Source organism: Trichosurus vulpecula, chromosome 2, assembly GCF_011100635.1.
Source record: "Trichosurus vulpecula isolate mTriVul1 chromosome 2, mTriVul1.pri, whole genome shotgun sequence".
Lineage (NCBI taxonomy): Eukaryota > Metazoa > Chordata > Mammalia > Diprotodontia > Phalangeridae > Trichosurus > Trichosurus vulpecula.
Genome location: NC_050574.1, coordinates 374,802,145 through 374,827,178, shown reverse-complemented (window position 1 = coordinate 374,827,178; position 25,034 = coordinate 374,802,145). Strand labels below are relative to the sequence as shown.

Genomic DNA, 25,034 nt, shown 5'->3' with positions numbered 1-25,034 from the left:
GAAGTTACTATGGAGACTGCAATAGTTTTAATTCCTGTGGCTCTGTGCTTCTAAAACACACTTACATTATGTAATCAAGTAAGCACAAATATAAAGTGAAAGATACCCAAAAAGTTAATAATTGAGTAGTGTGCCCACCATCCCTGAATGATCTGTGATTTATTTAAGCTGAGGAACCTTCTCCATTTCCAAGGGCTGGTCTGTGAACTTAGTTGTTTAAAAAAAATAACTGTATTTCAAGATAATTGGTTTCCTTAGTGATTCTACTTATTTCATGCATTTAAAAACATTATTCTGAGAAGTGGTCCATGGACTTAAAATCATGGTTCACGATTTTAAAATGTTAAGAACCCGTTATCTATGTACTTTTCTGTGTCATATAAATTCTATGGAGTTGTATATTGAGGTTAATTGATAATGTTTAGGATAACACAGATCGTGCCATGTTGTATTTGAACTTAAATATTTCTGACTCCACATCTAGGACCCCAGCCACTGTAATTCACTGCCTCTGTTCCACAGGTGCAGCAGTAAACATGAAAGCAAGACTGACAACAGGTAAACTATAATAACGTCATAAATAGTCAGCCAATTCCTGGATGGTACTCTGAACAATAACCAAGAACCCAAGAAAAGTCAAGTCAGAAACAAAAGTTCCATAACTGAGAGTTTTTTTTTTTAACATTTTTCCATTTCATAGCCTATCCATTAATCTGTAAGAAATTTTGCAATATACCTGAAGTTGAGGTTTAGGTATGAGGTAAAGAAACTCTCTCTCTTTTTCTGAACATCTATATCAATATTTCATCACTGATTTCACATTTACCATAAACTACCTTCCATCATTAGTTATTTTTTCATGTATGTATCTTACCCTTTCACTCAAAATTCAACTGGAAACTCCTGAAAGGCCAGGGATTGGTTTAAATTACTTGCAATCCTTCTAAGTGCATAACATAATGCCTTGTATGTAGCGGGTACATTTGGGCAAGGAGGGACTGTGATGTGGACTTTGAATCTGTGATTTCCCCAGGGAAGAAACTCCCTTTACCAATACAGATTGGCAATTTCTCTGTAATTTATAGATGCCCAGGCACTGAGAGAGATTAAATGAGTTGCCCAGAGTCACAGAGCCAGTAGGTGTCACAGACAGGACTTGAACTCAGGACATACTGAGCATTATAGACATATGTTCATTAAGTTAAAGTGTATGAGTATCTTACATGACAGGATAGAATGTAGAGGACACTGGGCCACTGTGCAGGTGGGCACAGCTCTATGACAAAAGGTGACACAAAAGGTTAAGAGAAGGTGCCTAAGAAGCTGGAGATGTACTTGATTGGATTGGTATGAATCATCCACCTTCTTGATCCCCTACCTCCCATTCCTCTCATGGCTTTCAAGATATGTTTAATCAAAATGCTGGGGATAGAAGGAACCTAAGATTGAAAGCTATTACCTGGAGAGTGGGAATTAGAAAATCAAGTATTCGAGGCAAAAATTATTCTGATTTAATATAAAGATGAATTAGAATTTAATGTTATTCTGAAATAAACTATGCTATGTGGAAATATTTTATCTTACGGATGATTTTATATATGTATAATGGTGGTGAAGCATTTGAAATACACAATTCAAAAAGCATAAAGGACTTAGCACAATTAAAAATGTCTCAGTCAAGAATTTACCAGGTATTTTATTAGATGCAGCACTAAAATACAGGAAATATTGTGTGAAAGTGAAAGAGAACACTGTTTACAACCAAATACAACTATTTTAACTGAAGCCACAGGTTATATTCTTTCATAGTCAATAATAAAGGGTCAATCCAATATTTAGCTACATAGGAATCTAATTTCTTAAAAAAATTAAGAAAGCAGTTATTGGTCTTTAAGTATAGTATGTATCTCCAATTTTCTTTCTCAGAATCATTTTATATTCCAACAAAATAAACGAGTTTTCAAATGCTTATCTTTTATATTTAGTAATATATACTATATAAATACTCTTGTTATATGACCTTTTAAAAAAGTGATAACTTAGATCAAATTAGGTAAGTATAAAAATAAATATGTTCATTATATGCATTTATAACAAACTGTGGTCCTTCCTAGAAGGAACAGAATTATTAAATACTTATAAAGTACATATAATTTACAGAAACATGTTTTACAATGTACATATGGAAAAACCATATTCTCTTTCATGTGACTGTTTGCATACTGCTATGGATGGCCCTGCTATCCTTTAGCTGTGTCTTCAGCATGATATAAGTGAGCTTGATATTCTAAAATGCACTTGACCAGTTTCTAAAATGATCATACTCATACTCTGGCATTAACTCTTCTTATGCCATTGTACTCCATTGCTAAAGAGGTAACTTTTAAACCACATCATCACTGCTAGACTACCTAAGGGTTTGAGAGACCTTGCTCAATTTCTTGATCACCAAAGAATGGCAACCCAGTCAATAGTTTCATCGCTATTTAACACCTGAGCCAGTAGGAAAATTACCTCTATTCCAATATTGAAGACCTATATATTTTTACTGACTAGAGTCATGATTTCTAAATTAAAATGAACTACAGAAATAAAATGATAACACAACATTACAAGTAAACTCAGATGTTTTAGTTACTTCAGAATATAAGACCATTCCTTATGCTAGTTAGACCATTCTGAATCTTACTCTTGATTCTTAAAAAAGGGCATTACTCATAAAATTATTCTCTGAAACCAGAGAAGCCATGAACAATGAGTGCTAACTGAAGCATTTAACATTAACAACAACAAAGCAACTATTTCCATCATCCCTCCCTCCTCATCCTTGGCTATATTTTAAGATGTTTTTCTTCCTGATACTAATCTTCTAGATTCAAAGACCTTCATTAGTATCATAATAAAAACTGAGAAAGTAAGAAATATTTGTTTAAATTCACCTTGGCCAGTGCTTCTGGGTTTAACTTGTAACAGACATTATCAACTAGAAATAAAGAGTTAATGAGCCTCATTTACTATCCCATCAAATTTGGTTTTGGCAGTATATTCCAATGCTGCAACATCACAAACACCTATTTACACTGGCCCACCTTGAAGACATTCCTTAAGAATTACATGCAAGATACATCAGATACCGCTGCCCCTCTTATCTTCAGTGCATCGACACTCCCACCTTTTCCCTAAACTGATCACTATTTAATTGCAATTCGTGATAGTACAAAGTTCTATATAATTTCTTGGTTTCTTTAAAGGATCACAACTTTCTTGAGACAACATGCCACCATCATGGGACAGACATTTTAAGGTTCTTTTTTTGTAACCCTTTCCACATGTCTTAGAACATGGAGACCAATCACCTAGCTGCCATTGGGGACATGGCACATTGGCACAGGGTCGAGTATTTTCTGGTTTAAGTTCTTTAGCACACTCTGAAGAAAGCTGCCCATTAATGTCTCTGCATTCTACAGATCTTCTTTGCCAACCCTGTCCACATGACTTGGAACATTCACCCCACTCTTCAATAACCCATTCAGAGAAAATAGGTATAGCATTGAAAGATTCCTTCTTTTTCTTCATAAAATAAGTGTATTTGATTTTAGGCCGGAGGAAATTGCCCACAGTAAGAACTTGTATAGTTAAGGGTTCTTTAAGAGGACTAAAACTGCGAATTCTTTCCATAGCTGCAGAAGAGCCGCTGTACCTCAAGAAACTACCTTTGTGATTAATGTCTTGCTCCAATGTGGAGAGTGTAAAATCTCCATTAAGGATATAGGTACCATCGGCAGCTTTAATGGCAAGGAAACTTCCATTATTTCTGGAACCCCTCTGATTCCGTTGCTTCACTTCAATATTAGTTGCTCCAGCTGGAATAGTGACAATATCATGATAGCCAGGTCTACGGGAAAGAAAAGTACAGATCTTGAGTCTTCATATGACCATTTAGCCCACTAACAGGTACCCTTTATGATTAGTTTTTATGGGGTTTAGAAAAATCATTGAAAATATAGAAAAGAATTTTTTGAAAGCCTCAAATTAACTCATGGTTCATTGGAAAGAACATTGACAGATGACCTGGGTTCAAATTCCACCTTTGATACCTATTCCTCACTTGACTTCCTAGGTTTTGGTTTCCTGATCTATGAAACAAAGAATTTGGACCACTAAGGTGCTTTCTAGCCCTCTATCTATGACCCAAATCTATGATTTGGAAAGGAAACAGAATACATGTTTATATGCTTACTTTGCATGGGTAATTGACCCAGAGACTTTCCTGCAGGTAGATCCATTGCCTCCACAGATACCACATTTGTCAAACTTCTTTTTGGAATCTATTAAACGATCACAGCCAGCTTTTACACACTGTCCTTGCACACAAACAGAGGTAGAATCTGGGCTACATGGAGTACCATCCACAACCTTGAACAAAATATAAAGATAGCAAAGCATTTATTCAAAAAACAGTCTTCCATTGTTACCACGCACACACAGGACAAAAAGCATGCTATGTTAATGAGGAAGTTTCCCCTATTAGCATCTCTAATTTGCAAATGTTTTCACTGCCTTCAGTGCTAAAGAACTTAATGAGGAAAGCAAATGACAAGACTGTAATTTTTAACTGTATCACATTAAATTTCTACTTTGAAGGCAAAAATGTAATTTCTTTCTTGGCAACCACAGTTCCAAATGAGGCCACAATATAAGTAGGGAAGCTTTAATTAGTCCAAAATGTGTCCTAAAAACAAGAATATTTAAATACTTGTACATCTATCCTACTCAATGAACTGAAGGTACTGCTTTTAGTCTTAGTGAAAAAAAACAAGACTATCAACAAAAAGTTTTAAAAATCAGTTGTATCGGGTGGACAGCTATTCCCTAGAGGCTGCACAATATATAATTAAATGGCAATAATTTAAACCCTAGGTACTATTCTAAGTTGTATTCTAAAGCAAATTTTTGTCCAATATGTTTTTGATATATATAATTCATTGAAATCAACTGTACAAATGATAAATGCATAAATTAAACATGTTGAAGTTGAATGAAATATAAAACCAAAAAGCAGGCGGCTGCAATTCCATTCTGCCTCCATCACCTACTACCTGGACTGACCATTTCCCCTCTTTGGGCCTCATTTTCCTTGGGTGTAAAATAAGAGAAGTTTGACTAAATGGCCTTGGTGGTCATAACTCTATGATCTTATGATCTATGGAGAAGAAAAAGCACTGACTTCTAAGTAAATTTATATTGATCAGATAAATTAAAGAAAAAGTATCATGGCCTAGTTGTATTGAAAAACTAATAGAAGGGCTTTTATTTTTTAATAATACAAAAAGGAGACTTAAATTAAACTACCTTGGGCTGTAGAACAAAGAAATAACCAATGCTTTTAGCTTGACAAATAAGTTTACATCTGTCCTTTGGTGACACTCCAGCATATTTAGGTATCCATTCTACAACTGGTCGATTTCCAAAGGGAGCTTTAGAAAAGTCATTATGGGCTTCACACTGTTCTTCTCTGAAGGTTTTTCCTGCAAACAGAATTAACAAATATGAGACCACCATCTTTTAATATCTCTTTTCACTTTAATCATTTTAAGTTTGTGGCTACTCACCGTCATTGTATGGACATTCTTCAATATTACATGACCTATATCTCACTCTTTTGCCTTCACAATATTTTCCTCCATTTCTAGGGACTGGGTTGTCACATTCCCTAATTGTATACTGTATTCCTCCACCACAGGTCCTAGAACAGTCTCCCCAGGGTCCCCAGGGTCCCCAGCTTCCATGAATAGGAGTCTAAAAGGGAAAACAAACAAATCTATTCAGTACATGTAATATTCAATTATAGAAAGAAAACCGCCAAAGGGACATTTTGGGATAAATCTAACAAAGATAGCTAAGCTCTTAGCATTAACATAACTTGAATTCACCTTCTTCGGTTCTAGACTCTAGTCTCCATCTGCCTGCCAATTGCTTAGATTGTCTTGTAATTTTCAAGATTTTTAATACCACTTTGGCCTTTTAAATAGTACTTCATAGACGATGAAATATGCTATTACAATAGTTCAGCAGTAATACTCACAAAGAAATACTTGTTGTCAGTCTTGTTCACACATTTGCCATGGATACACCATTTTCCTTCTCCACAACTAGTGCCATCTGCCCAAGGGAAGTGTTTGGTTTGGCACACAAGTATTCCATCAGAAGTGCCAGTACACCACAAAGTTGTACATGTGCTTGCTGCATCTGGACAGTGCTTGGAGTCATCACCAAAAGTAAACTGGCACTGCCGGTTGGCATCATACAAGGTCCCTGGGAGATCAGAGGGAAGCTGTATAGGCTTGGAGGGCTTGTCCATTAAACATTCCCCTGTAAAACAAAGAATAGACAAATCCCATTTAGTAATAACAAACATTTACTGAAATTGTTGTAAGAGGTGGATTTTCAGCACTTTGTTTCATTTAGTATAATGAGACAGCATAATGAATTTGTTTGTCAGTGGCCCAAGGTTCAAATCCTTATTATCACTTAATAGCTGCGTGACATCACAGAAATCCCTTAACTTCCTGAACCTCAATTTTCTTATCTATAAAATGGGATGATAATAAAACCTTCACCCCTTTAACCCTAGGGATGTGAAAATCAGACGAGATAATGCAAATAAAATGCTTTGTAAGTCTTGAACTATCATGGTCATTATGATACATATAAAATGCTTTGAAAACCATAAAAGCATTGTACAAATACCACTTAGGATAGAAACAGACCCTGTGATTTTATCAACATAGGCAACTCCTGAGTGAGAAAACCTCTACCAATGAAGATCAGCACCTTTTCCACAACTTATAATCAGAGAGTTGCCTAGAGGTTAAGTGACTTGCGCCCCTGGTCACATAGCCCGTAGGTTTCTTGGTTTCCAGTCTAGCTGTCCATAGAACATACCATGGTGCCACTGAATTTTAGGAATTGTGAGATAGTGAAGCATATAAAAATGCTTTGAAAATTATAAAGTGTTGTATAAACATCACTGGTAAGTTATTATTTCACTGAGCAACATTGTGACAAAGAGGTAGAATGCTAGACTTGAAGTCGGGAAAGCCTGGATACCCACAGACAAGTTACTCTCTGATGCTCAGGCAACTGTCTAAGACTTACTAAATTATAGATAGGTTCTGACTTTTTTTGATGGAGAAAATTACCACAATTTGATAAAACACAGACCCATTACACTGATGCATTGTTCTGCCAAAAGGTATTTCATGAATTAAATTATTTGCAACTACTTTTTCAGTTTGAAATTATAATTATTCTGACAATTTTGGGGCCCACTCAGATACAAAATCATATCTGAAAACAGGATAAAATATCAGAAAAATGAAAAGTTGTAATAAAGAGAAAAATAAATTAAATTAAAACAAAAACCTCAAAAGAGACTCTTTAACTGGAAGCTTAGAAGGGCATTTAGTAGTACTGAATCAGAACTTACCATGACCATTGTCCAAAAATGATGTAATCATGTAAGCACTACAAGGAGACCAAGGCTGGCTTCTATCCAAATTGGAAAGCATTGAGGTCATAATGTGGGAATCCCAGTTTATACCATTGATACTGGCACATTGCTTTGCGTCATCATGTGGCATGTTGAACACGTGACCTGAGAAACAACCCCAAATTTACCAATTAGTGTTCATACTTTGCAATATGTACCAAACACAGACACGTGTAATCCCAGCTTCATTAGCGTGTCCACAGAGACTACAGAGGACCGCCACTTTATATTTAAGAGAGATAGGAATCTGGTAAAGCTGAAATTAAACTGTCATTCTCTGAGGAGTCATTCTTTTGAAAAGACTGGGAGTTCAACTCATTATGGAGAGTTTCCTTTCTCATGGTTGAAGAGAGACTGAGTGAATTACAGAAAAAGAATGAAGAGAATTCCTTTTCTGAGAAAAATATTTTAACTCTTATCTTGAGAAGAGGCTTTATAAAGAAAATTTTTCAGAGTGGTTGGATGCAATCCTGAAAGAGATGAGTGGTGATAGTTGAAGGAAAGAAGAAAGAAATAGGTATTTATTAAGCACTTACTATGTACCAGGCACTGTAATAAGCACTTAGCATATGAATACAAGCAGACATAGTATTTCTGCCCTCAAGCAACTTAAGGGGCATAATTTTGAAATCCAGAAAGCCAGGAACAGGGCCAGGAATGAAGGCCACCCTAAGCACCTTCACATAGTGGAGGAGAGAGAGATAGAGGAAGGGAAAGAGAGGAAAGAGAAACAGAGATAGAATCCCTAAATTCTTAAACTTCAAAGAATATTTTTAAGTGGCTGTATTCGATAATGCAAAATAATTTACATATATCAATGATTTCTATACTCTTATTTAAGAATCTAATAAAAATGGGCTCTTTTGAAACTTTGAAGGTATCTTCAATAATATACTACGGAACTTTAGTGGCAAGTTTTATCTACTGATATTCTCCAATTTGTATGTTTGTGATTTGGACCTAAACCGTACTCTAAATTTTACTTACCTAACTCATGGGCCATCGTGAAAGCAGCTTGTAAACCGTCATCTTCTATAACAGAACAACTTCGGTTTGGATCACACACTGTTCCAACATCAGCCATCCCAAGGGTATCACATGTCTGGGCACCACAAAGGTTCTAGGAAGAAGAAAGTATTTTATTATTAATTCTGAATGGAGAATTAACCTTGGAAGATCTTTAGTAGAGTGGTTTTACTTATGTATTGCAGCACTGATAGTCATTGATATTTAAATAGCAAATCTTTCCTTGGCAGTTGAGAGATAAAGTCTACACATGGCTAAGTTATTTAGAACCCTTCCCAATTATTTTCAAATAGAATTACAAGATACAGTAAGTTTATCTGATTTAATTATTTTGAAAAATGCTACAGTACAACATAGCAGTGAGGGCTGAAAAATAAAAAAGGTATGTCTTTTTTGAAGTTTTATTTCAAGTTAACATAGTTCTTTCCTTTCTCCTCCCTCCCTCTGCCTCCTCACCTGTCTGGTGAAAAGAACTGCTGTGTCATAATGTTCTGCATCTCTGTCACTGGGTGGATTGTGCTGTTTCTGCCAGCTGCAGAAATTTCTCAGGGTGAGGGCAGCATTGGAGGTCACTTCAGGCCCCTCCTGTTCCTCATAGATGACTAAAATCTTCACCACCACCAGGCTAATTGAATTTCTAATACTGGGATGTTTGTATAACTTGGATGCAACAGAGAACAGAGTCAGGAGGTAGTGCTTTAGACCACTGCCATGGTACTCTGCCATGGTCTGATCTGCTACAAGCATGGTTTCCACATATCGAGGACTAGACACAAACCTTTTTTTCCTTGTGTTTCCAGTTCCTGTATTAAAATAAGAAAGATAGTTCATCTATAACACTAGCCAAGAAGTCACCTTGTAAGAGTACATCAATTGTAATCACTCAAATCAATTAAACAAAACAAAATATATACCTCAAATAACAAAAATTCTTCATTTTTCTCTTTCATTGGAAATATTTTCAGTTTAATCTTTGTGTTTTAAAAATAAGTGCTTCTGAGTGAAACTAGTACTTCTCTGTGTAAAGGCTCTACAAAATAGGGCAGTACTAACAAAATCCTACCTAATAAGTCATCTTTGCTACTACTAATTGCTCTCATGATTAACCCTTAGCCAACAGTATTGTTCTGAGACACTCTTTCATAGGATAGGAATCAATTCTTGAATGAGATCAGTGAACTGCATGTTAGAGTACTAGGCTTTTTCACTGGTGTGAATCTACTTACATCTGCATAGCTCCTTGGGACTATAATGTGTGACATTTTTGCTAAAGGCAGCATATGAAATCACTCTACTTTGTAGGCTGCTATTTTTTAAAAACATGTTAGGGAAACAAATGCCTGGTATGTAAAATTTCTAGTTAGAAAACCAACTTCAAATCACTTCCCTGACTCAGGAGCAGTCTTAAATGTGGCTAGTTTTGGTGGCCAGTTTTGCCACAAAGCTTCTGAGGTCTCTATCAAGGAGATCTCCAGCCTTTCTCTTTTCATCTCTCTATTCCTCTCTATCTTTTTGAAAGAAAAAGCATCAGCGAAGCAAACATAAAACATAATGTGGTAAGTTCATGGACAAAACTCAGTAACCCTTTTTCAATTAGAGCTCCCTCCGATGTCTCCCTAAGTCTGATATTCTCTTGGTGAAACAGAGGTTCTATCTAAGGGGATATAAAACAATGCATGAGGAAGCCATAATAAAACAAATGTATTCCAGTAAGAATGGAAACTGGAAAAAAATTGGGAAGGAAAAATCCATAATGAAAAGGAATACATGGGGCAGATCAATCAAAAAAAGAGGGCAATTGACAGAAAAGTGGACAAGAAAGAATTTTAAGTCAAAGATTGGCAACAAAAAAAGTGGGGAAAAAAAGGGAGATAAAACAAGCTATAAAAGAGAAATGGTTGTTGTAAGGTTACTATAGTGAAAAGGAGTAGAAGAAAATAAGACAGAACTTTATAAGATGCACAAAAGGGAGACTTGCTGAGGTAAGGAGCTGTAATACACTCCCTAACACAAATATTAAATGTAGAAATGGGAAAACAAAAACCAAGGCTGTGGTAGCACAGTGGGCAACCATTCCTAGAAGAGTAAATGGGGGTGAGGGGAAGTGGCACACACCCTCGCTGCCATCAAAATAAATCTCCTTGCCCTTCCCCTTAAGGTTCACGAATGTATGTGTGTGTATGTGTATGTGTACGTATATACATGTATGTGTATATGTATATGTATATAGATGGGGGAGAGAGAGGAGAGGAGAGAGAGAGAGAAAGAGAGAGAGAGACAGAGAGAGAGACAGAGAGAGAGAGACAGAGAGAGAGAGACAGAGAGACAGAGACAGAGAGAGAGAGAGACAGAGAGAGAGAGAGGGGAGAGAGAGAGAGAGAGAGAGAGAGAGAGAGAGAGAGAGTCTTTTAGGAGGCGAAGGAAAACGACAAAAGTTCAGCCGAGACAAAACTAAACATGGCAAGAAGCAAAAAGGCTCTGGGCAAAGAAAGAAGGGAAGGAAAAAATCGTGGGGATGGGGGTGGGGAGAGAAATCCCCGCCCTTCCTTCCTGCCACACTACTAAAAGCAGGAAGGAGTTCAGGTTATGAAACTGTCTCTATCTCCTTCGCCTCACTTTTCGTCCCGTGGGTCCCCCAGGCATCGGCGCCCCAGGAATATGACATTTTTCTCTTTGTACACATTTCTAGGCTTCTCATGGGTATGAAGATGCTAATCTTCACTGAGCATTTAGTAAATGGAACGGGCTTCATCTCTACCAATATTGGTCGCAGATCTGTATCTGAGCACGATTATGTGCTGAGGCCTACGAAACATTCCTATCAAACATGTTGCATATGCACATATATAGGCATGTCTTCAAACAGTATTTGTCTTACGGGGCATCTTCCACTCTGAGTGGAAGTAAGGCAAGGAAGTAGGGGAAGTAAGGGAACCCAAGAGGGAGGAAAAAAAAAGAGTTCGGCTGTGCCGGGGGCTATACCTACCTGTTAGGGGTCCTAGGCGTTGCTTCCACTCCTCCGTGGGCTGCCTCTGCTCCTCCACCGGCTCGTCCTCTCTTTGTTGGAAGTTCTGGTCCATCACTCCGCACTTGGCGCCGCTTTGGCTCTTCAGCCTCCGGCTGAGGAGGTGAAATTGCAACTCTTGCTGCTCCTCCTTTGGGGAGGAAAAGGGGGAGAAGCGGATTTCGTTGGTGGCAGGCGGCTGTATGAAATACTCTTCCCCCTGCAGGTAAAATGCCCCGCGGATGCCAGCACAGAGGCTGAGAGCCGCCGCTGAATGGGGGTCTCCATTCACGGTGCCGGAGTAGAAACAAAGCGACAACTCGTTGGTGGGGATGAATGAGCGCTGCTCCTCCCCAAATTTGCTCCCGACGTACTGGAGCGTGAAGCCCTGGCCGAGGAAGCTGCTGTCGGGGTGTAACTCCAAGATCAGGCGCTTCCCGAAGGCATCCAAGCGGTAGAGCTTTTTGCCTGGTTCTGGAGAATCCAGCGGGACTGGGAGAACTAGTTCCTCGTCCTCTTCCACGGGGCGACAGTGTACTCCCGGCATAGTCAGGAAAACCATTGCCACTACTACCAGAGAAGCTTCCATCAAAATTGGCAGGGACCTCTCCTTTTCCAACGGCCACGCTACTGCCCCCATTCTCTGTCAGCTCAAGTGTGAAAGCTATAGTTTCAATTAGGGAGCCTGAAAACCTTGACGTCTTTCTTTATTTTTTTAAACTATTACTTTTGGTAGTAACATTTGCAGTAATCTAAAGTTTGCAGCAGAAAAAAAAGTTTGCGTTAACTAGAAACTGAGGGTAAGGAGCTGGTACAACTGCTTGGCGCTTTGCTTTCTCTGATGGCTCCTGAAACTGTCCTGCAAATGGTGATGGTGGAAGAAATGTCTACGTCTCTTTTTCGGTGGGATTCTCCAGGCAGAAGGACGAGAGGGGCCAGGAACTGGTTAATCTCCCGTACTCCCTTAAGCTTCTTCTTGTACTCAGCGTCCCGTCTGTGGCTGCCTCGTGTTTAGTTTTTTCTTTGGGATGATAAGGGAACGCTGAGGCAAGAAAGGCAAATCCCTTGCTTTGGCCTTGCTTGGCTCAATCTCCTTGAGGCTTTGCAGTGGGAGTGCAGAAACCTGGCAGCCCGGTCTCTATTTTATAATGTTTTGTCCCCAGAGCCCCCACCCCTCCTTACGGGAGCACCGCCCCCCCCTTTTTTTTAATGTGCCTGTGAGCTAAGTTCATACGTAACTTCACTCTTGCAGCCCCAGCAGCCTCAGGCTGAGCAGGCTGAGGACTGGGGGAATAACGGTGGGGGTAGGGGTGCGAGACTGAACCTGGCTCTGGGCCATTCCTTCGTTAGTCACCAACTGAAGGGGCGTTGTTGCGGATGATTTTTGTCTTAGCTGCTTTGGTGGCAGAAAGTTCCCCTGTTATCAACACCCTTCCCCCCTACTTCACAAAAGAACAGTTCAGCAACTGTCCCTCCATCCAACAAACTCCAGCCTCCCGAAATTTTGCTGCTCGGAAAGAGGGGTGGTGTAATGTGTAGGGGGAGGGGTAGTCTAGGAGTGTTTATAACTACCTCTTCCAGGGAGATTTCTTCTTTTGAGCCCACCTTGGCCTGGGGATGAATTAACCACCCCGACTCAAATGTTTCCTATTGTCAGTTTGCGGCAAATCCCGTCCTCACCCCCATTCCTTGTTCTTTCAACCCACCCTCAACTTGGTCCAGGGCTGGAAGCCTGCTGGGCGCTTGCTTCCAAAAAGAATCTATGTCCCCTCTTTCCTGGGCTATTACCCTCACTGGGGTCGCAATCCTTTTCTTAGTCTGCACTAATTTCCCTTTAGTGAAAGAATGGAATTGCTCCTCTTCCATTTGAGCAGAAGTGTCCCGCCCAATCTTCTTCCTTTCTCAAAATTAACTCCAGGCACTCCTCGGGTTGTCCTCCAGCTCCTGACCACACCCATATCAAATCCAAGACTTCCTTTAGACTGCTAGTAACTGGTGGGAACCATATTATCCAACCTACGAAGACCGGGATTACTGGAATTAGGACGTGTATGCAAAGAAATCAGAGAAGTCCTCCCCCACCCTTTTCCTTAAGAAAGGGAAATGGCTGTAGCGGCTGCTTTGAAATGAAGGTGCTAATCGACACAGAAAGTTCTTACTGAGAGAACAGGGTTTAAAGATTTTCTATCCAAAGAAGGAGGGGCTTGTGACAGGAGAGGAAGGAAAATTTTCACAATCTTTTCGAACTCTGGGCGGCCCCAAGGAAAAATTATGGAAATGTCTCCATTTGTCCAAATCCCTATTGGAAGCCTTTTCCATTCAATTTGATCATCTATATAGAATTTAAGTTATGTAATCCCTAGTTTTCTTTCTCGGAGGAATCAGTCCTCCCCTCCCCAACCCCTAACACAAACACAGCTTTTCCACTGTTCTTTATCGCTGTACTTCCTTCTTCACATAACTATCCATGGAAAAGCCTCCCAGTTTGCCTTTCAGGCTTTGAGGCATTTCCTCTTCTCCAAAGACTTGCTCTCAAAATGGTGTTTTATCAGTCCTCCCACTGTTGTTCGTCTTTCACTTTGGAAGAGGACCAATGATTTTAGGAAACTAGGAAAGAAGAATATCCTGGGTTGTTGGAATTCACCCCCCTCCCCATTTGCAGACACTTTGTTTCTACAAAGTGGAGAGAAAAGTTCACAAGTGACAATTAAAAATATGCTAAAGGCAATGAAATGGGGAAAAAAAGCCATTCTGATTAACATCAATTTTTCGTTCCATTTGTGACTCATACATTTTCAGTTATCCATTATCTCAACCTTTATTCATTCTTCTGCCAAGTCTCTGTTGCATTCACTCAGTCTTTGTCTCACCTGCCCAAACTTTTCTTCATTATTCTGTCTCTTTTTAAAGGGTAGATGTGTATTTTGCTCATGTAGGGTTATGTGTGTCTACATAGATCTGCATAGATGCTTATGTTCATGGGGAGGTATGAATAGGTATCTAGAGACTCATGCACTCACCTCCCCTTTCTATAAGAAAGCCTGATTCCTGCCAGGAAGGGAAGGAGGATGTTGGTACCAGAGGCTGGCCACTCTCCACTCTTTAGAAGTGGGTTATGTGGCTATTATTTTATCAGCCGCACCCCACCCTCACCCCTCTCCCCCCAGTCTAGAGGAAATAATGTTTAGATTCAAGCTGAGATTCTGATTGCTATCCTTTAATGTGGAAGGACTGTGCCAAGCTATATATCCAAGGCTTGACTCCTTCCCCACCAAATTCCAGTTCCACACAGAGCACATATAATGAATAGCTGATAAACTCATTTATCCAAGCTGATAACAAACATAAATCAGAGAAAGTATAGAGGAGAAGGTATAGAGATGAGACTATATCAGAAAATACACAGAGTGAGATATCTTGGCTTAATCAAAGAAAGCCCCAGCTTTCATCCAAAGGGAAATCTTCTGGAATCTATAGTATAGTAAAGTGGGGAGAGTGATATGATTGAGGTGCTGAATCCTCTAAGTGTTGGCATCTTTGAAGGTAGAAGTCAGAAAATCAGGATCTCTCTTTTCCCAAATTCTTGCCAACTCTACTCATGCAAATGGGCTTTGAGCCATGGGTTATATTTTTCCATATTACAGGGGCCCAACCTTGGAGCTTTGGTAGCTATTACCTGACTTGGTTCCAGTTGAAGCCACTACATGGCAACTAGACAAGATAATGTTAATGGCCACAGGTATCTGAGGAGTTTGTACTGTGTGAGGATGAAAAATCTTCTAATCAGCTGCTAATATGACAGAACTGATTGTTCAGGAGTTGCTGAGCCAGAAGTCATTGAGTATATATAAGGGGAGACTCATTCCTTCCTGAGACCCCCATTCTGGGGAAGGTCACCAACCTTCATCCTCCTCCCGGCTGTGCTTCCTATTTTCCATATTTCAGAATTGTGCCCCCAAGCAGGTACTTTCATTTCTTCCTCCTCTCACTCCATTCTACTTTTTGGTTTTAATTTTCCTTTTGTCTGTTGTCTTTCCCCATTAGATATAAGCTGGCTAGCTGGCCCGTACTTCCCGCAATCATGCCTCAAAGGTCACTGGGGCTCAAACTTCAGGTTCTCTGGCACCTGAAACTGAAGAAGACAAACATGGAACAAAAACAAACACCCCCAGGCCCATGTCTCAGAGCCAGGCTAAAAAAAAAGAGGGAGAAGGACATATTACAACATGTATGACCTTGGACAAATTACTTTACCTTCTTAGGTCCTGATTTTCTCATCTGAAAAATGAAGCCTGAAGGGAGTTTTGGACCTGGAACTGGTGCCATAAGTTTGTATATTTGTGCTTATACCTTCTGAAATAAATATTTCTATGTAAAAGTTTAAAAAAAAGTCAGAGGTAATGTTTGAACCTAGATCCTGTGACTTTAAACAATTGTTTAATTGCTCTTTTCACCGTGCTATGCTATCTGCCGATCTAATAAGATATAACTGACTTTGTGACTTGTTTAAACAAATCTCATTCTATTACTGCCTGGTTTATTCTTTCTTGCGGGAAGCAGCTTTTTGCTTCCCACATCAAAGGCTCTTTATGACATCTATCTTAACAAATATTATGGCACATAATTTACATTTCCCTATGTGTACCTAGAACATTTTTGAAAACACAATATGTAACTGCCCTTTCTTGCAACTTTTATAGCACCTCATAGGGTATATATCATTTAGTTCATATTGGATTTTTGTGGCTAGGTTTTATCCTCCTACTAAATTCCTTAAAGTTAGGAACCCTGCATTCATTTTCTTTGGCTCTTATTGTCAGTCAGGCAATATATATTTACAAAGCGCCTACTGCATGCTTGAGACTGCTAGTTTATTGGATGAATAAACATATTTTTACATGAATTTTGAAATAGTTTATCTTTTACAATCCATTTTATGAGATAAAGGAAAGTGCAAACTTTAAAGGCAAGAGTAAATATGAGATATTATTATTTGTAATGGGGAGACAGTAGCCAATGGGGGCCCATTCCTTGGGGCAAGGGTAGTTTTGTCTGCCTGCTGCAAATCCTAGTGGAGGCCGTCAATCCTACTTTCGAGTAAGTGTAATGGGGCGAGGTGCAGCTCTCCACTTCAGAGCATGTGCAAGTATTCTGTGACTGTTTCTTGTCATCTTAAATCTGGTAAATTCAAATTTTTAATTGGCTGGTAAGCAGGACCTTAGAGTACATACAAAAGGCTTATGCCAGAAATGAACCTGGTAGAAGGAAATTTTGTAGCAGCACTTTAAGTCTGAACCTAGTCTCCCCAATGTAGAAAGGAAACAGTGCCTTAGTATAGGTAGGGAAAGGTATATGTGCTCGTACTTTCATCCCTGCTATACACTCTCAGTAAATATCCTATTAGAAAAGCTAATTGATGATAATTGGTTATGGATGATATTGAAGAGTTATCAGCTGGCCAAAATGATGCTGGGGCACCAGTCTCTGGTAGATGATATTGTGAAGATAACTGGCCAGCTGATATTGGGGGGACTGCACAAGACTGGGGCTCATAAGAAATGGTAGAAAGATACATTGACAGTTCCTCAATGCCTAGAACCTTGGTGGAAAATGGACCAGTAGCCTTGTTCTTGCAACTTAACCTACCAGTGGAGGTGGGGTTGAGGAATGAGACCCAGAGCCTCTCAAGTGTGTTAATGGAATTTTTACTGAGTCAGTCTCTAACCTGAGAATGGTGAAACAGGAGGCCAGAGACAAAGTACCAGTAATCAGGTACCCATTTAATTAATTTGTTTCTTTGTGAGGAACAGATTTGCAAATCAGGAATTCTCCTGATCAGAATTTCACCTTGCTGAAGTGAAGACAGAGATTTTATACATAAATCACAAAGGGAAGGGAGAGGGGAAGGTTGATTACAGACAATAGTTTCTAGGACCAGAGTGGTTTCCCACAACCAGCCCACAAATCCCACAATCACTAAAGTACAGGTGTCCTGAATTTCTGTGGGAACAGCATTGTTCAAATCTTTGGGGGTTGTTACTTGGTGGGTCACAGGACCAGAGTTCTGTGACAGGAACAGGTCCTATAGTCTTTGATTTGCTTCATTTTAGGTACACAGGTAGTGATCGTGAGCCTTGTCAAAATTTGATCGATCATTTCAAGCTGCATTGTGAGCTCTCTCCCATGAGAGGCAATTCTGAAAAATCTAAAGCATTAGTATATTCATTAGATATATCATATTGATTAATATGAAAACCATAATTCCCTTCACATCTGCAATATGTTATTAACTAATTTTTAACTTGTAGAAATGACCTGTATGATAAAATATTCTCACAAACATCAATTTCAGATTTAAAAGAATTTTCTGCCTATATTTACAGAGTAGTTCCAGATGAAAACATATTCGGGCATTTTCAAATGAAGATAAAAGATTAAATTTTTAATTATTAACCATATATGCATGTATGTCATGTTTATATATGTTTGAATTTACATACTTATGGATACTATTTACATAATAAAATTCAGTAAGTGTTTATTGCATTAATACAATGATGCACATCAGCAATAAACATTTTTAGCCTTAGTGTGATTTTCAGGAAATATAGACAATTTAATATTGCTTATTTTTACTTAATTTTCATAGCATAGATCATAAAATTTAGAAATGGAGAAGTTGTATATTATTAATTTCTCCTCTAATATACGTGGCAAATAAATGACATTTTTATACTTGCTCATGAAGAAGGATTGTTACTAGTGGCTCATGTGATCCCTTCTCCCACAAGCTCATGCAGAGCCTGGATTCATTCTGGGTGGCCAAATTCCAAAAGAGACTTCTTGTGTAATTCTGGGGGAAATAAGTAAAGCTTAGATATGGTCCATCTCTAAAGTCACCCCAAAGTGGATTAATAGAGTCTAGGTGGTGGAGTGGATAGAGTTCTTGGCTTTGAATCAGGAAGACCTCAGTTCAAATCTGATTTCAGATATTTTGGGGGTGTGTGTGGAAATTATTGGAATGTTTAGAACAGAATTGTTTATGATTTAATCCAGGATGTGCAATACATGATGACACCAGACTCCAGACAGTCAGTATGCCTCGCTTCTGCATAAAGATTGCTACAAGGAATACAAGGAATTACCTGCTGATAATACATCTCAGATAACTTTATCTTATTTAGAAATTGCCACCAGCTATTATGTCCTTGTTCTTTCGATTGAACTTTATAAAATGTAAAACTCACCCAGGTTCAGGGGAAATTGGCCACATTTTGGCACTTTCCTCTGCCAAATGGATTAATAAACTTCTTTCTAAAAACTCTTTTAGGTTTGGATTTGTTCTCCACCAACAACTTGGTGTTAGAAATGGGATCCCTCATGGTCAACTGGAGAAGCCAAGAGGCTTTCTGGGATCATGGACACTGAATAAGTCTCTATGATCTCAGGATCAAATTGAGTGGGACTGACCTATATGCAATTAACTGTTATAATGAGAACCTGATGAGTATCCCCCAAGTTCTGGTCAAGCTCAGTCAAAATTGCCGCTGGCCCCAGACTAGGTCTTAGGACAGAGGATTCTGGGTTTCCAGAAAGCCAAGGGGCTGTGTCTGGCCTTAGCCCTATGTAAAATGAATTAGTCAGGTGAGTTAGACTAGTCCTCTTGGACTGATCTCCTGAGAGCTCGTGGGGTGGCACTGCAATCAGTTAAAATTCAGCTAGTGTTCCTGCAAATCATTCTCTCTTTTTTTTTCCTTTCTCTTCCTGTATTTCTCCCTTCAAACTTCCAATGATTTTTAGAGATAGATAAGCAGTAAGGTTAAACAGATTAGGATTTGCACTGCAGAAGTTCTCTAGTATGTACAAGATTATATTTACTTGGGAGATTTTGAAGGGAAAAACCCAGCTGCATCATAAAGACTGTTGAGTAAAAAAAAAAAATCACAAAGAGGGAGCTTAGAATGGTGGGGAAGACTAAATTTCATACCTAAAACAACAGCTATCTGTAATATATTATAACTCAGATGCTAAGCTCTCTTTCCTAATAAGCAAGGACTTATTCCCACTGATTATTTGATCAGACTTTCAGTGGGAGATAAGGTTTTAGAATAGGCAGGAAAAACTGCAAGATACTATTTCTGTCTTCTCAACTTTGGCTATATTGAGGTTGCAGAAATAAAGACAGATAAGAAAAAGGAAAAGCTTTTTCCTGGTTTGTAGAAATTCATGGCATTATAAGTTAGAGACAAAATTTGTTATTGAAATATAGTATCTTTTCTATAAATTTCTAAATTATGGTTTTTATGTATTCATTATTTTAGTAGAAGATAATTTCACCACATCGAGGATATTTTAAAGCAAAGGAAAAAATGGTTTGGAGTCTGCAGCCTTTAGGCCTTATCAGATGAAAATTTACTCTTAAGATAATGATTTACCTTACCACTATATTTTCTTCTCTGAATGATTCATCAGAATTTAATTGTTTTGGTAAATTAGAAGCAAAGTCACCAAAAAGAAATTGAAGTACATTATGAATTTGTAAGCTCTCAAGAACCTAAAAAGTAAAAGTTTTTGAAATTGATTGGTTCTGCATTAGAGAATTTGCACAGGAGAGGTTCAATAGAAAGTCCACTGGAAGAGAAAAGAGAGAGGTTTAAACAAGCAGAGGTAAGAGGGGAATGGGTAAAAAGCTAAAGAAAGTTGGAGTCCATTTGCCCTGACAGTGTGAATAGAGGGTTTGAAAGTAAAACATTTGGAATAATGGAGAGAGAGGTTTGAGGATGTTGTTTTTTTTTTTAATCTCATTGAGATAAAAAAGAAACATATGAGAAACTTTATGTCCCTTTAAATTTGTGGACACCAATTGGAGAAATACCTGGTAGCAATTTAAGATAGACAATATTCTGTCAAGTTACAATGTTTACTACATGGAAACTATAGAAATATATTATTAGGAATAGGAATTAATAGGAATTATTTGAGTATAGCATACTAAAATCCTGTCCATGAAAAACAATTAGAAGTGTGTTCCAATTTTTAGAGCCTCATGAGCCCCAAAAGATAGGGGTGAAAATATGAGACTCCCATCATAATCTTTGGAACTGAGCTGACTGAAATCAGTGGGCTCTATAATTTGGAGCCCACTTTGGCAGCTAATAAGCCTTGGGAAAATTGAGATTTTGAATAATACTATTTGTGATTGTAAATCCAAATTTGATTTGATTGAATTTATCCTAAAACTAAATTATTATGTGGTCTGATTTAAAGTGAAATGTGTTCTTTTTTTAGGATAATTGTGATATTTCACACACACACATATACAGGGAGATAGATATATACAGAGAGAGGGGAGAGAAAGAGAAAGACAGAGAGAGATAGAGGGAACGAGAGAGAGAGAGAGAGAGAGAGGGAGAGAGAGAGGTCAGACCTTAATGCAAAATACACTTGATATTTGGCATTGTCAATGCATTTAGAAACTGCATAAATAGGAATTAAAACTGTATTTATTGCTTCAAAATTACTCTATACTGGTATTTAATGTGATTAGCATAGAATATCAAACTGATAGATGGATAAAGTGATTTTCTATGTAAGATGATTTGGAAATTCAATTGACGTTATTTGATTGGCAGTATATTGTGTTTGTTTTAAAAATCCATAATATTGTTACATTGCTACCCCCATAATTATTGTTAGTATTTAGCCTTACATAGGTCCTAAAATCTTGTCAACCTTGCTGAAAGAATGTTGTGAAGATCCAAAATAAAGAGGTTGTTTAATGCAAAACTAGGATTTCTCACAAGTAAAGTAAATCAAAGTAAAGGGGCTTACAAGTTTATTTTATAGTGAATTTTATCTGATAGATTGTTTGGCCATTTGCTTATGAGAGTTATGAAAGTGTATCTAGAATAGAATAGATTGAAGGTGCCTCTTTGAGCCAACTTAGTTTGAGAATGTGATTGTTTTCCTAATTTCTAATGACTAATTTATGCTTCAGGGAGGTATAGGACAAATATGTGATAAGTTCTTAAAACTGGATGAAGAATTTTAAATATAAAATTATGTTAATAATTGTAAAGAAAATTTTAAGTATTTTCCCCCTATTTTGAAGTCTCTGATAATATTAAGAGACAGCTCATTGTACAAGTCAGGCCATCATGAATTATTTTTAAAGATTCTTCCTTCAGCTTGTAGATAGCTTATACATATCAGGTATAGAGTTCAGAGAGAAAGAGAAAATGGAGTGTAAAAACATAAATTTTCTGAATTTTCAGGGGGTTCCTAATTTGATTTTCTTCTTATACTCTGTTGTTAATAAGGCTAGCTCCATAATATTTGAACTGGTTTTCACCAAAAGAACTAGTTACCGGAAGACCAAGTGTAAAAGGTTGTGTTAGGCCTTAACTAAATTGTATTGTCTTATTACTAGCAGATTTTAGTGGCATTTCCTAGGAAACCTCTGCAAGTAATCTGGAATCAGAGAAGGGACCTCCCTTTACAACGCCCTCCCCTTCCCCTTGGACTGCCCTGGGAATGCAGCCTATTCCAGGATTTCCAAAGGAAACTATTTCTAGGGATAAGACAACTACATATGACAGCTAGGACTCAAGATGAAATATGATGAGTAAATGTACATTTGAATTAAATTACCAGGAACAAGCTAGATCAAGGAGACTTTATGTTATTTAATATTGAGGATCATTATTGTACTTACTTATACTTCAAAAAATTTTCCTGCAGCTTATGTTGCCTAGAATTGTTTGTCCAAATTGCTTTTATTAATTTTATTGTTTAGGGATCAGGGCCATTTCTCCTGCAACTTTTGGTTAACTAAAAGCCTGACTTCTGTTAATATTAACCTCACCTGACCAAATTCTGACTTATGGAATAATAGTGTTAAGGAAAGACTGTTTAGCATTTCTCAGGTAGAAGCCAAAGAGAGTTTGAGCTCCGCAAAGGGATTTATTATTTGTTAGCTCCCCTAGCTAACTGTGTAAGGGAGCATTTCCCTGACATGCAGTTTTCTTGCTTAAATTGGTGACATTTAAATTTCCCCTTTCAATCAGTCCATTGTGAAACCTCTCAATATAATCTGCAACCTGACTTAGTTTATCTATAAACTATGTTCAACAAGGCTCGTTTCTTTAAAGGATGTATGAGATTATGACTAAGCTTGTTCAATTTTTATGAATTCATCTTTTTAAAAATTCTTTTCTTTGATACTAATGGCCATATGCATTCTTCTCTGCTGTTCTTTTTAATACCTGGGCAATATCTCATATTCTATACTGCACTTGTTTTCTGGTGCAAGTCCAAGCCTTCTAACTTACAGCCCCTGATGCTTTTTCAGTTTGATCCCTGTGACTATGAGACATTGGGAAAAGTTTGCCACCAATTTGTGCCCTATCCTTCTTTAAAGGAATTCTATCAAACTCTAGATAAGAAGAAGGTGCCTCCACTGATTCAGGTTATTTTAACAAACTTCCTTTTAAACCTTAACTTAATTCTCTACTTCTATTATGGTCTTTCTGCCAGTAAGAGAATATTGGACTTTAGAAGCCCAAAAGGGGGAAAAATTATGTGTGCATGGCAGGAAACTTTATTGGAATGTTTGGACTGTCCCTGCAAGGTGAAAGGCTGAACTGGTTTAGACCAGACTTGTTTATGACAACCCAAGATTTGTGGGACAAACAGAACATGATGACCCCAGAGACCTTCCAGGTCTAACAATGAACATGCCTTGCTTCTGCATGAAGACTGCTGCAAGGAATGTAAGGAATTACCAGCCAATATATATCTCAAGCAACTTAGGTGCCTTATTTGGAAACTGCCTACGTGTTGGCCAATCAGCTGTTGTGTCCTTGTTCCTTTGTTTGAACTCTATATAATGTAAACCTTACAAGAGGCTCAGGGGAAGTTAACCACTTTTTCCAGCTCTCTCCTCTGCTGAACAACTTAATAGTCTTCTTTCTAAAAACTTTTTTAGGTTTGGGTTTGTTCTCAACTGACAACACTTACAAGTTGTGTGAATCAGGGCAAATTACTTAATCTGTGTCTGCCTCAGTTTTTTCCATAAAATGAGGATGCTAATAGCATCTATGTTTTAGTGTTGTGAAGATAAAATGAGATATTTGCAAAGCACTTTGCAAATCTCAAAGTACTATATAAACGTTAGCAATGAGCAAAGGTACTCACTGTACAAAGTAGTAAATATCAAGTATAGGACAGCTATTTATTACTTCTACTACAAAAGAAATGCTTAAAACACAAAAAAACTCATAAGTTTGAATTGACATGTGTACTTTAACAATACCTAAAACCCAAATCAATCCATTGCCTCTATTTCAGACTTATTATTGGTAATGCTTAGATACTTCACATTCACCTCACATCTATATTTTCTCAGCAACTCAGAAAATCCTGATCTTCTGGCCAGCTAGGCATTGCTTGGACTTTTTTAATCCTTTCAGTTGTGGCAGCCTCCTGACAGTGGTCATTTTCTCCTTTGAGAAGGGTCTAATTACAGGAATTACCTCTCAATGAGCAACCAGTCTCCACTCAGGAACTTCTGACTTCTTGTACTCACAAGGTAGCCACTGAGACTGGATTGCTATTAGGTGACCTGTGCTCAGGGGGACAAAAAACACATGCAGGGTAGATGTGGTTGTCAAGGACTTGAGGTGTAGTCATAGGCTCGACTAGGTAAACACAGATTTGCTGCTAATTTGTCATGAGAATCAGGACATATTTCTTGAAGGAGCTGGCACTTGAGCTTGAGGGGGAGTTAGGGATTTCAAGAGACAGAGGAGAGAGCATTCCAAAGCAGGAAGGACAGCCTGTGGAAAGGCACAGATATAGGAAGTAGAATGTCGTGTAAGAGAATTCGAGAAAGGACTCAAGAGTCAGATGGATCGTATAGGTAGGAAGAGAACCATGTCTGAGCAATGTCACCCCCCGCCAAAAAAAACAACCCCAAGACTCAAAACCTCATGTAAGGTACAGAAGGAGGGTCTTATCAAATTATGAAGAGGGGTCAAGAAGGATGAGGACTGAGAAAAGGACATAGAATTTAGCAATAAAGAGATCATTGGTGACCTTGGAGAGAACAATTTCTGTTGGTAATTTCATTCTTTATTTACATTTTATTTTTTAGTGATCTTTGATGACGGTATTGCTGTCTCAAATTTATCAATAATCTAAATCAATATATTTAGGCCACTAGGTGGTGATATTCCCCAACAAATGCTTAAGATCTTGCTTTATGACAATTTATTGCAAAACTTTTTTGACCACAATATGTTCTAAAAATAATTTTATTAGCTTTTTAATATACCTATGGTCAAAGGAACTGGCAGTTAATATTGAAATTGTAATTTCAAGTGCGTAGATAGTAGTTTTAAAATTTTTTAAAAAATGATAAAATTTTAATGGCACTATTTTTGATCCTTAGTT

The 25,034-nt window shown here is 38.0% G+C and overlaps 1 protein-coding gene across 1 annotated transcript; it reads right to left on the bottom strand.

Moving 5' to 3' along the window:
- Window positions 1-1,676: 1,676 nt before the first annotated feature.
- ADAMTS1 (ADAM metallopeptidase with thrombospondin type 1 motif 1) lies at window positions 1,677-12,682 on the bottom strand. Its single transcript, XM_036746714.1, has 9 exons — window positions 11,565-12,682; window positions 9,035-9,381; window positions 8,540-8,672; window positions 7,490-7,657; window positions 6,086-6,372; window positions 5,613-5,799; window positions 5,353-5,528; window positions 4,241-4,416; window positions 1,677-3,895 (listed from the first exon to the last, which is right to left on the bottom strand). Exons 1-9 carry the CDS (start codon window positions 12,220-12,222, stop codon window positions 3,196-3,198), a joined length of 2,832 nt encoding a protein of 943 aa, XP_036602609.1. The 5' UTR covers window positions 12,223-12,682; the 3' UTR covers window positions 1,677-3,195.
- Between the last annotated feature and the right edge of the window lie 12,352 nt (window positions 12,683-25,034).

Bases quoted from the DNA above. Each gene is read 5' to 3' on its own strand.
- ADAMTS1 (XM_036746714.1), bottom strand. From the start codon at position 12,222: ATGGGGGCAGTAGCGTGGCCGTTGGAAAAGGAGAGGTCCCTGCCAATT. The intron at 7,658-8,539 runs GTAAGTAAAATT...GTTGTTTCTCAG, and splicing joins CACGATGGCCCATGAGTTAG to GTCACGTGTTCAACATGCCA. The intron at 5,529-5,612 runs GTGAGTAGCCAC...TTCTGTTTGCAG, and splicing joins AGAATGTCCATACAATGACG to GAAAAACCTTCAGAGAAGAA.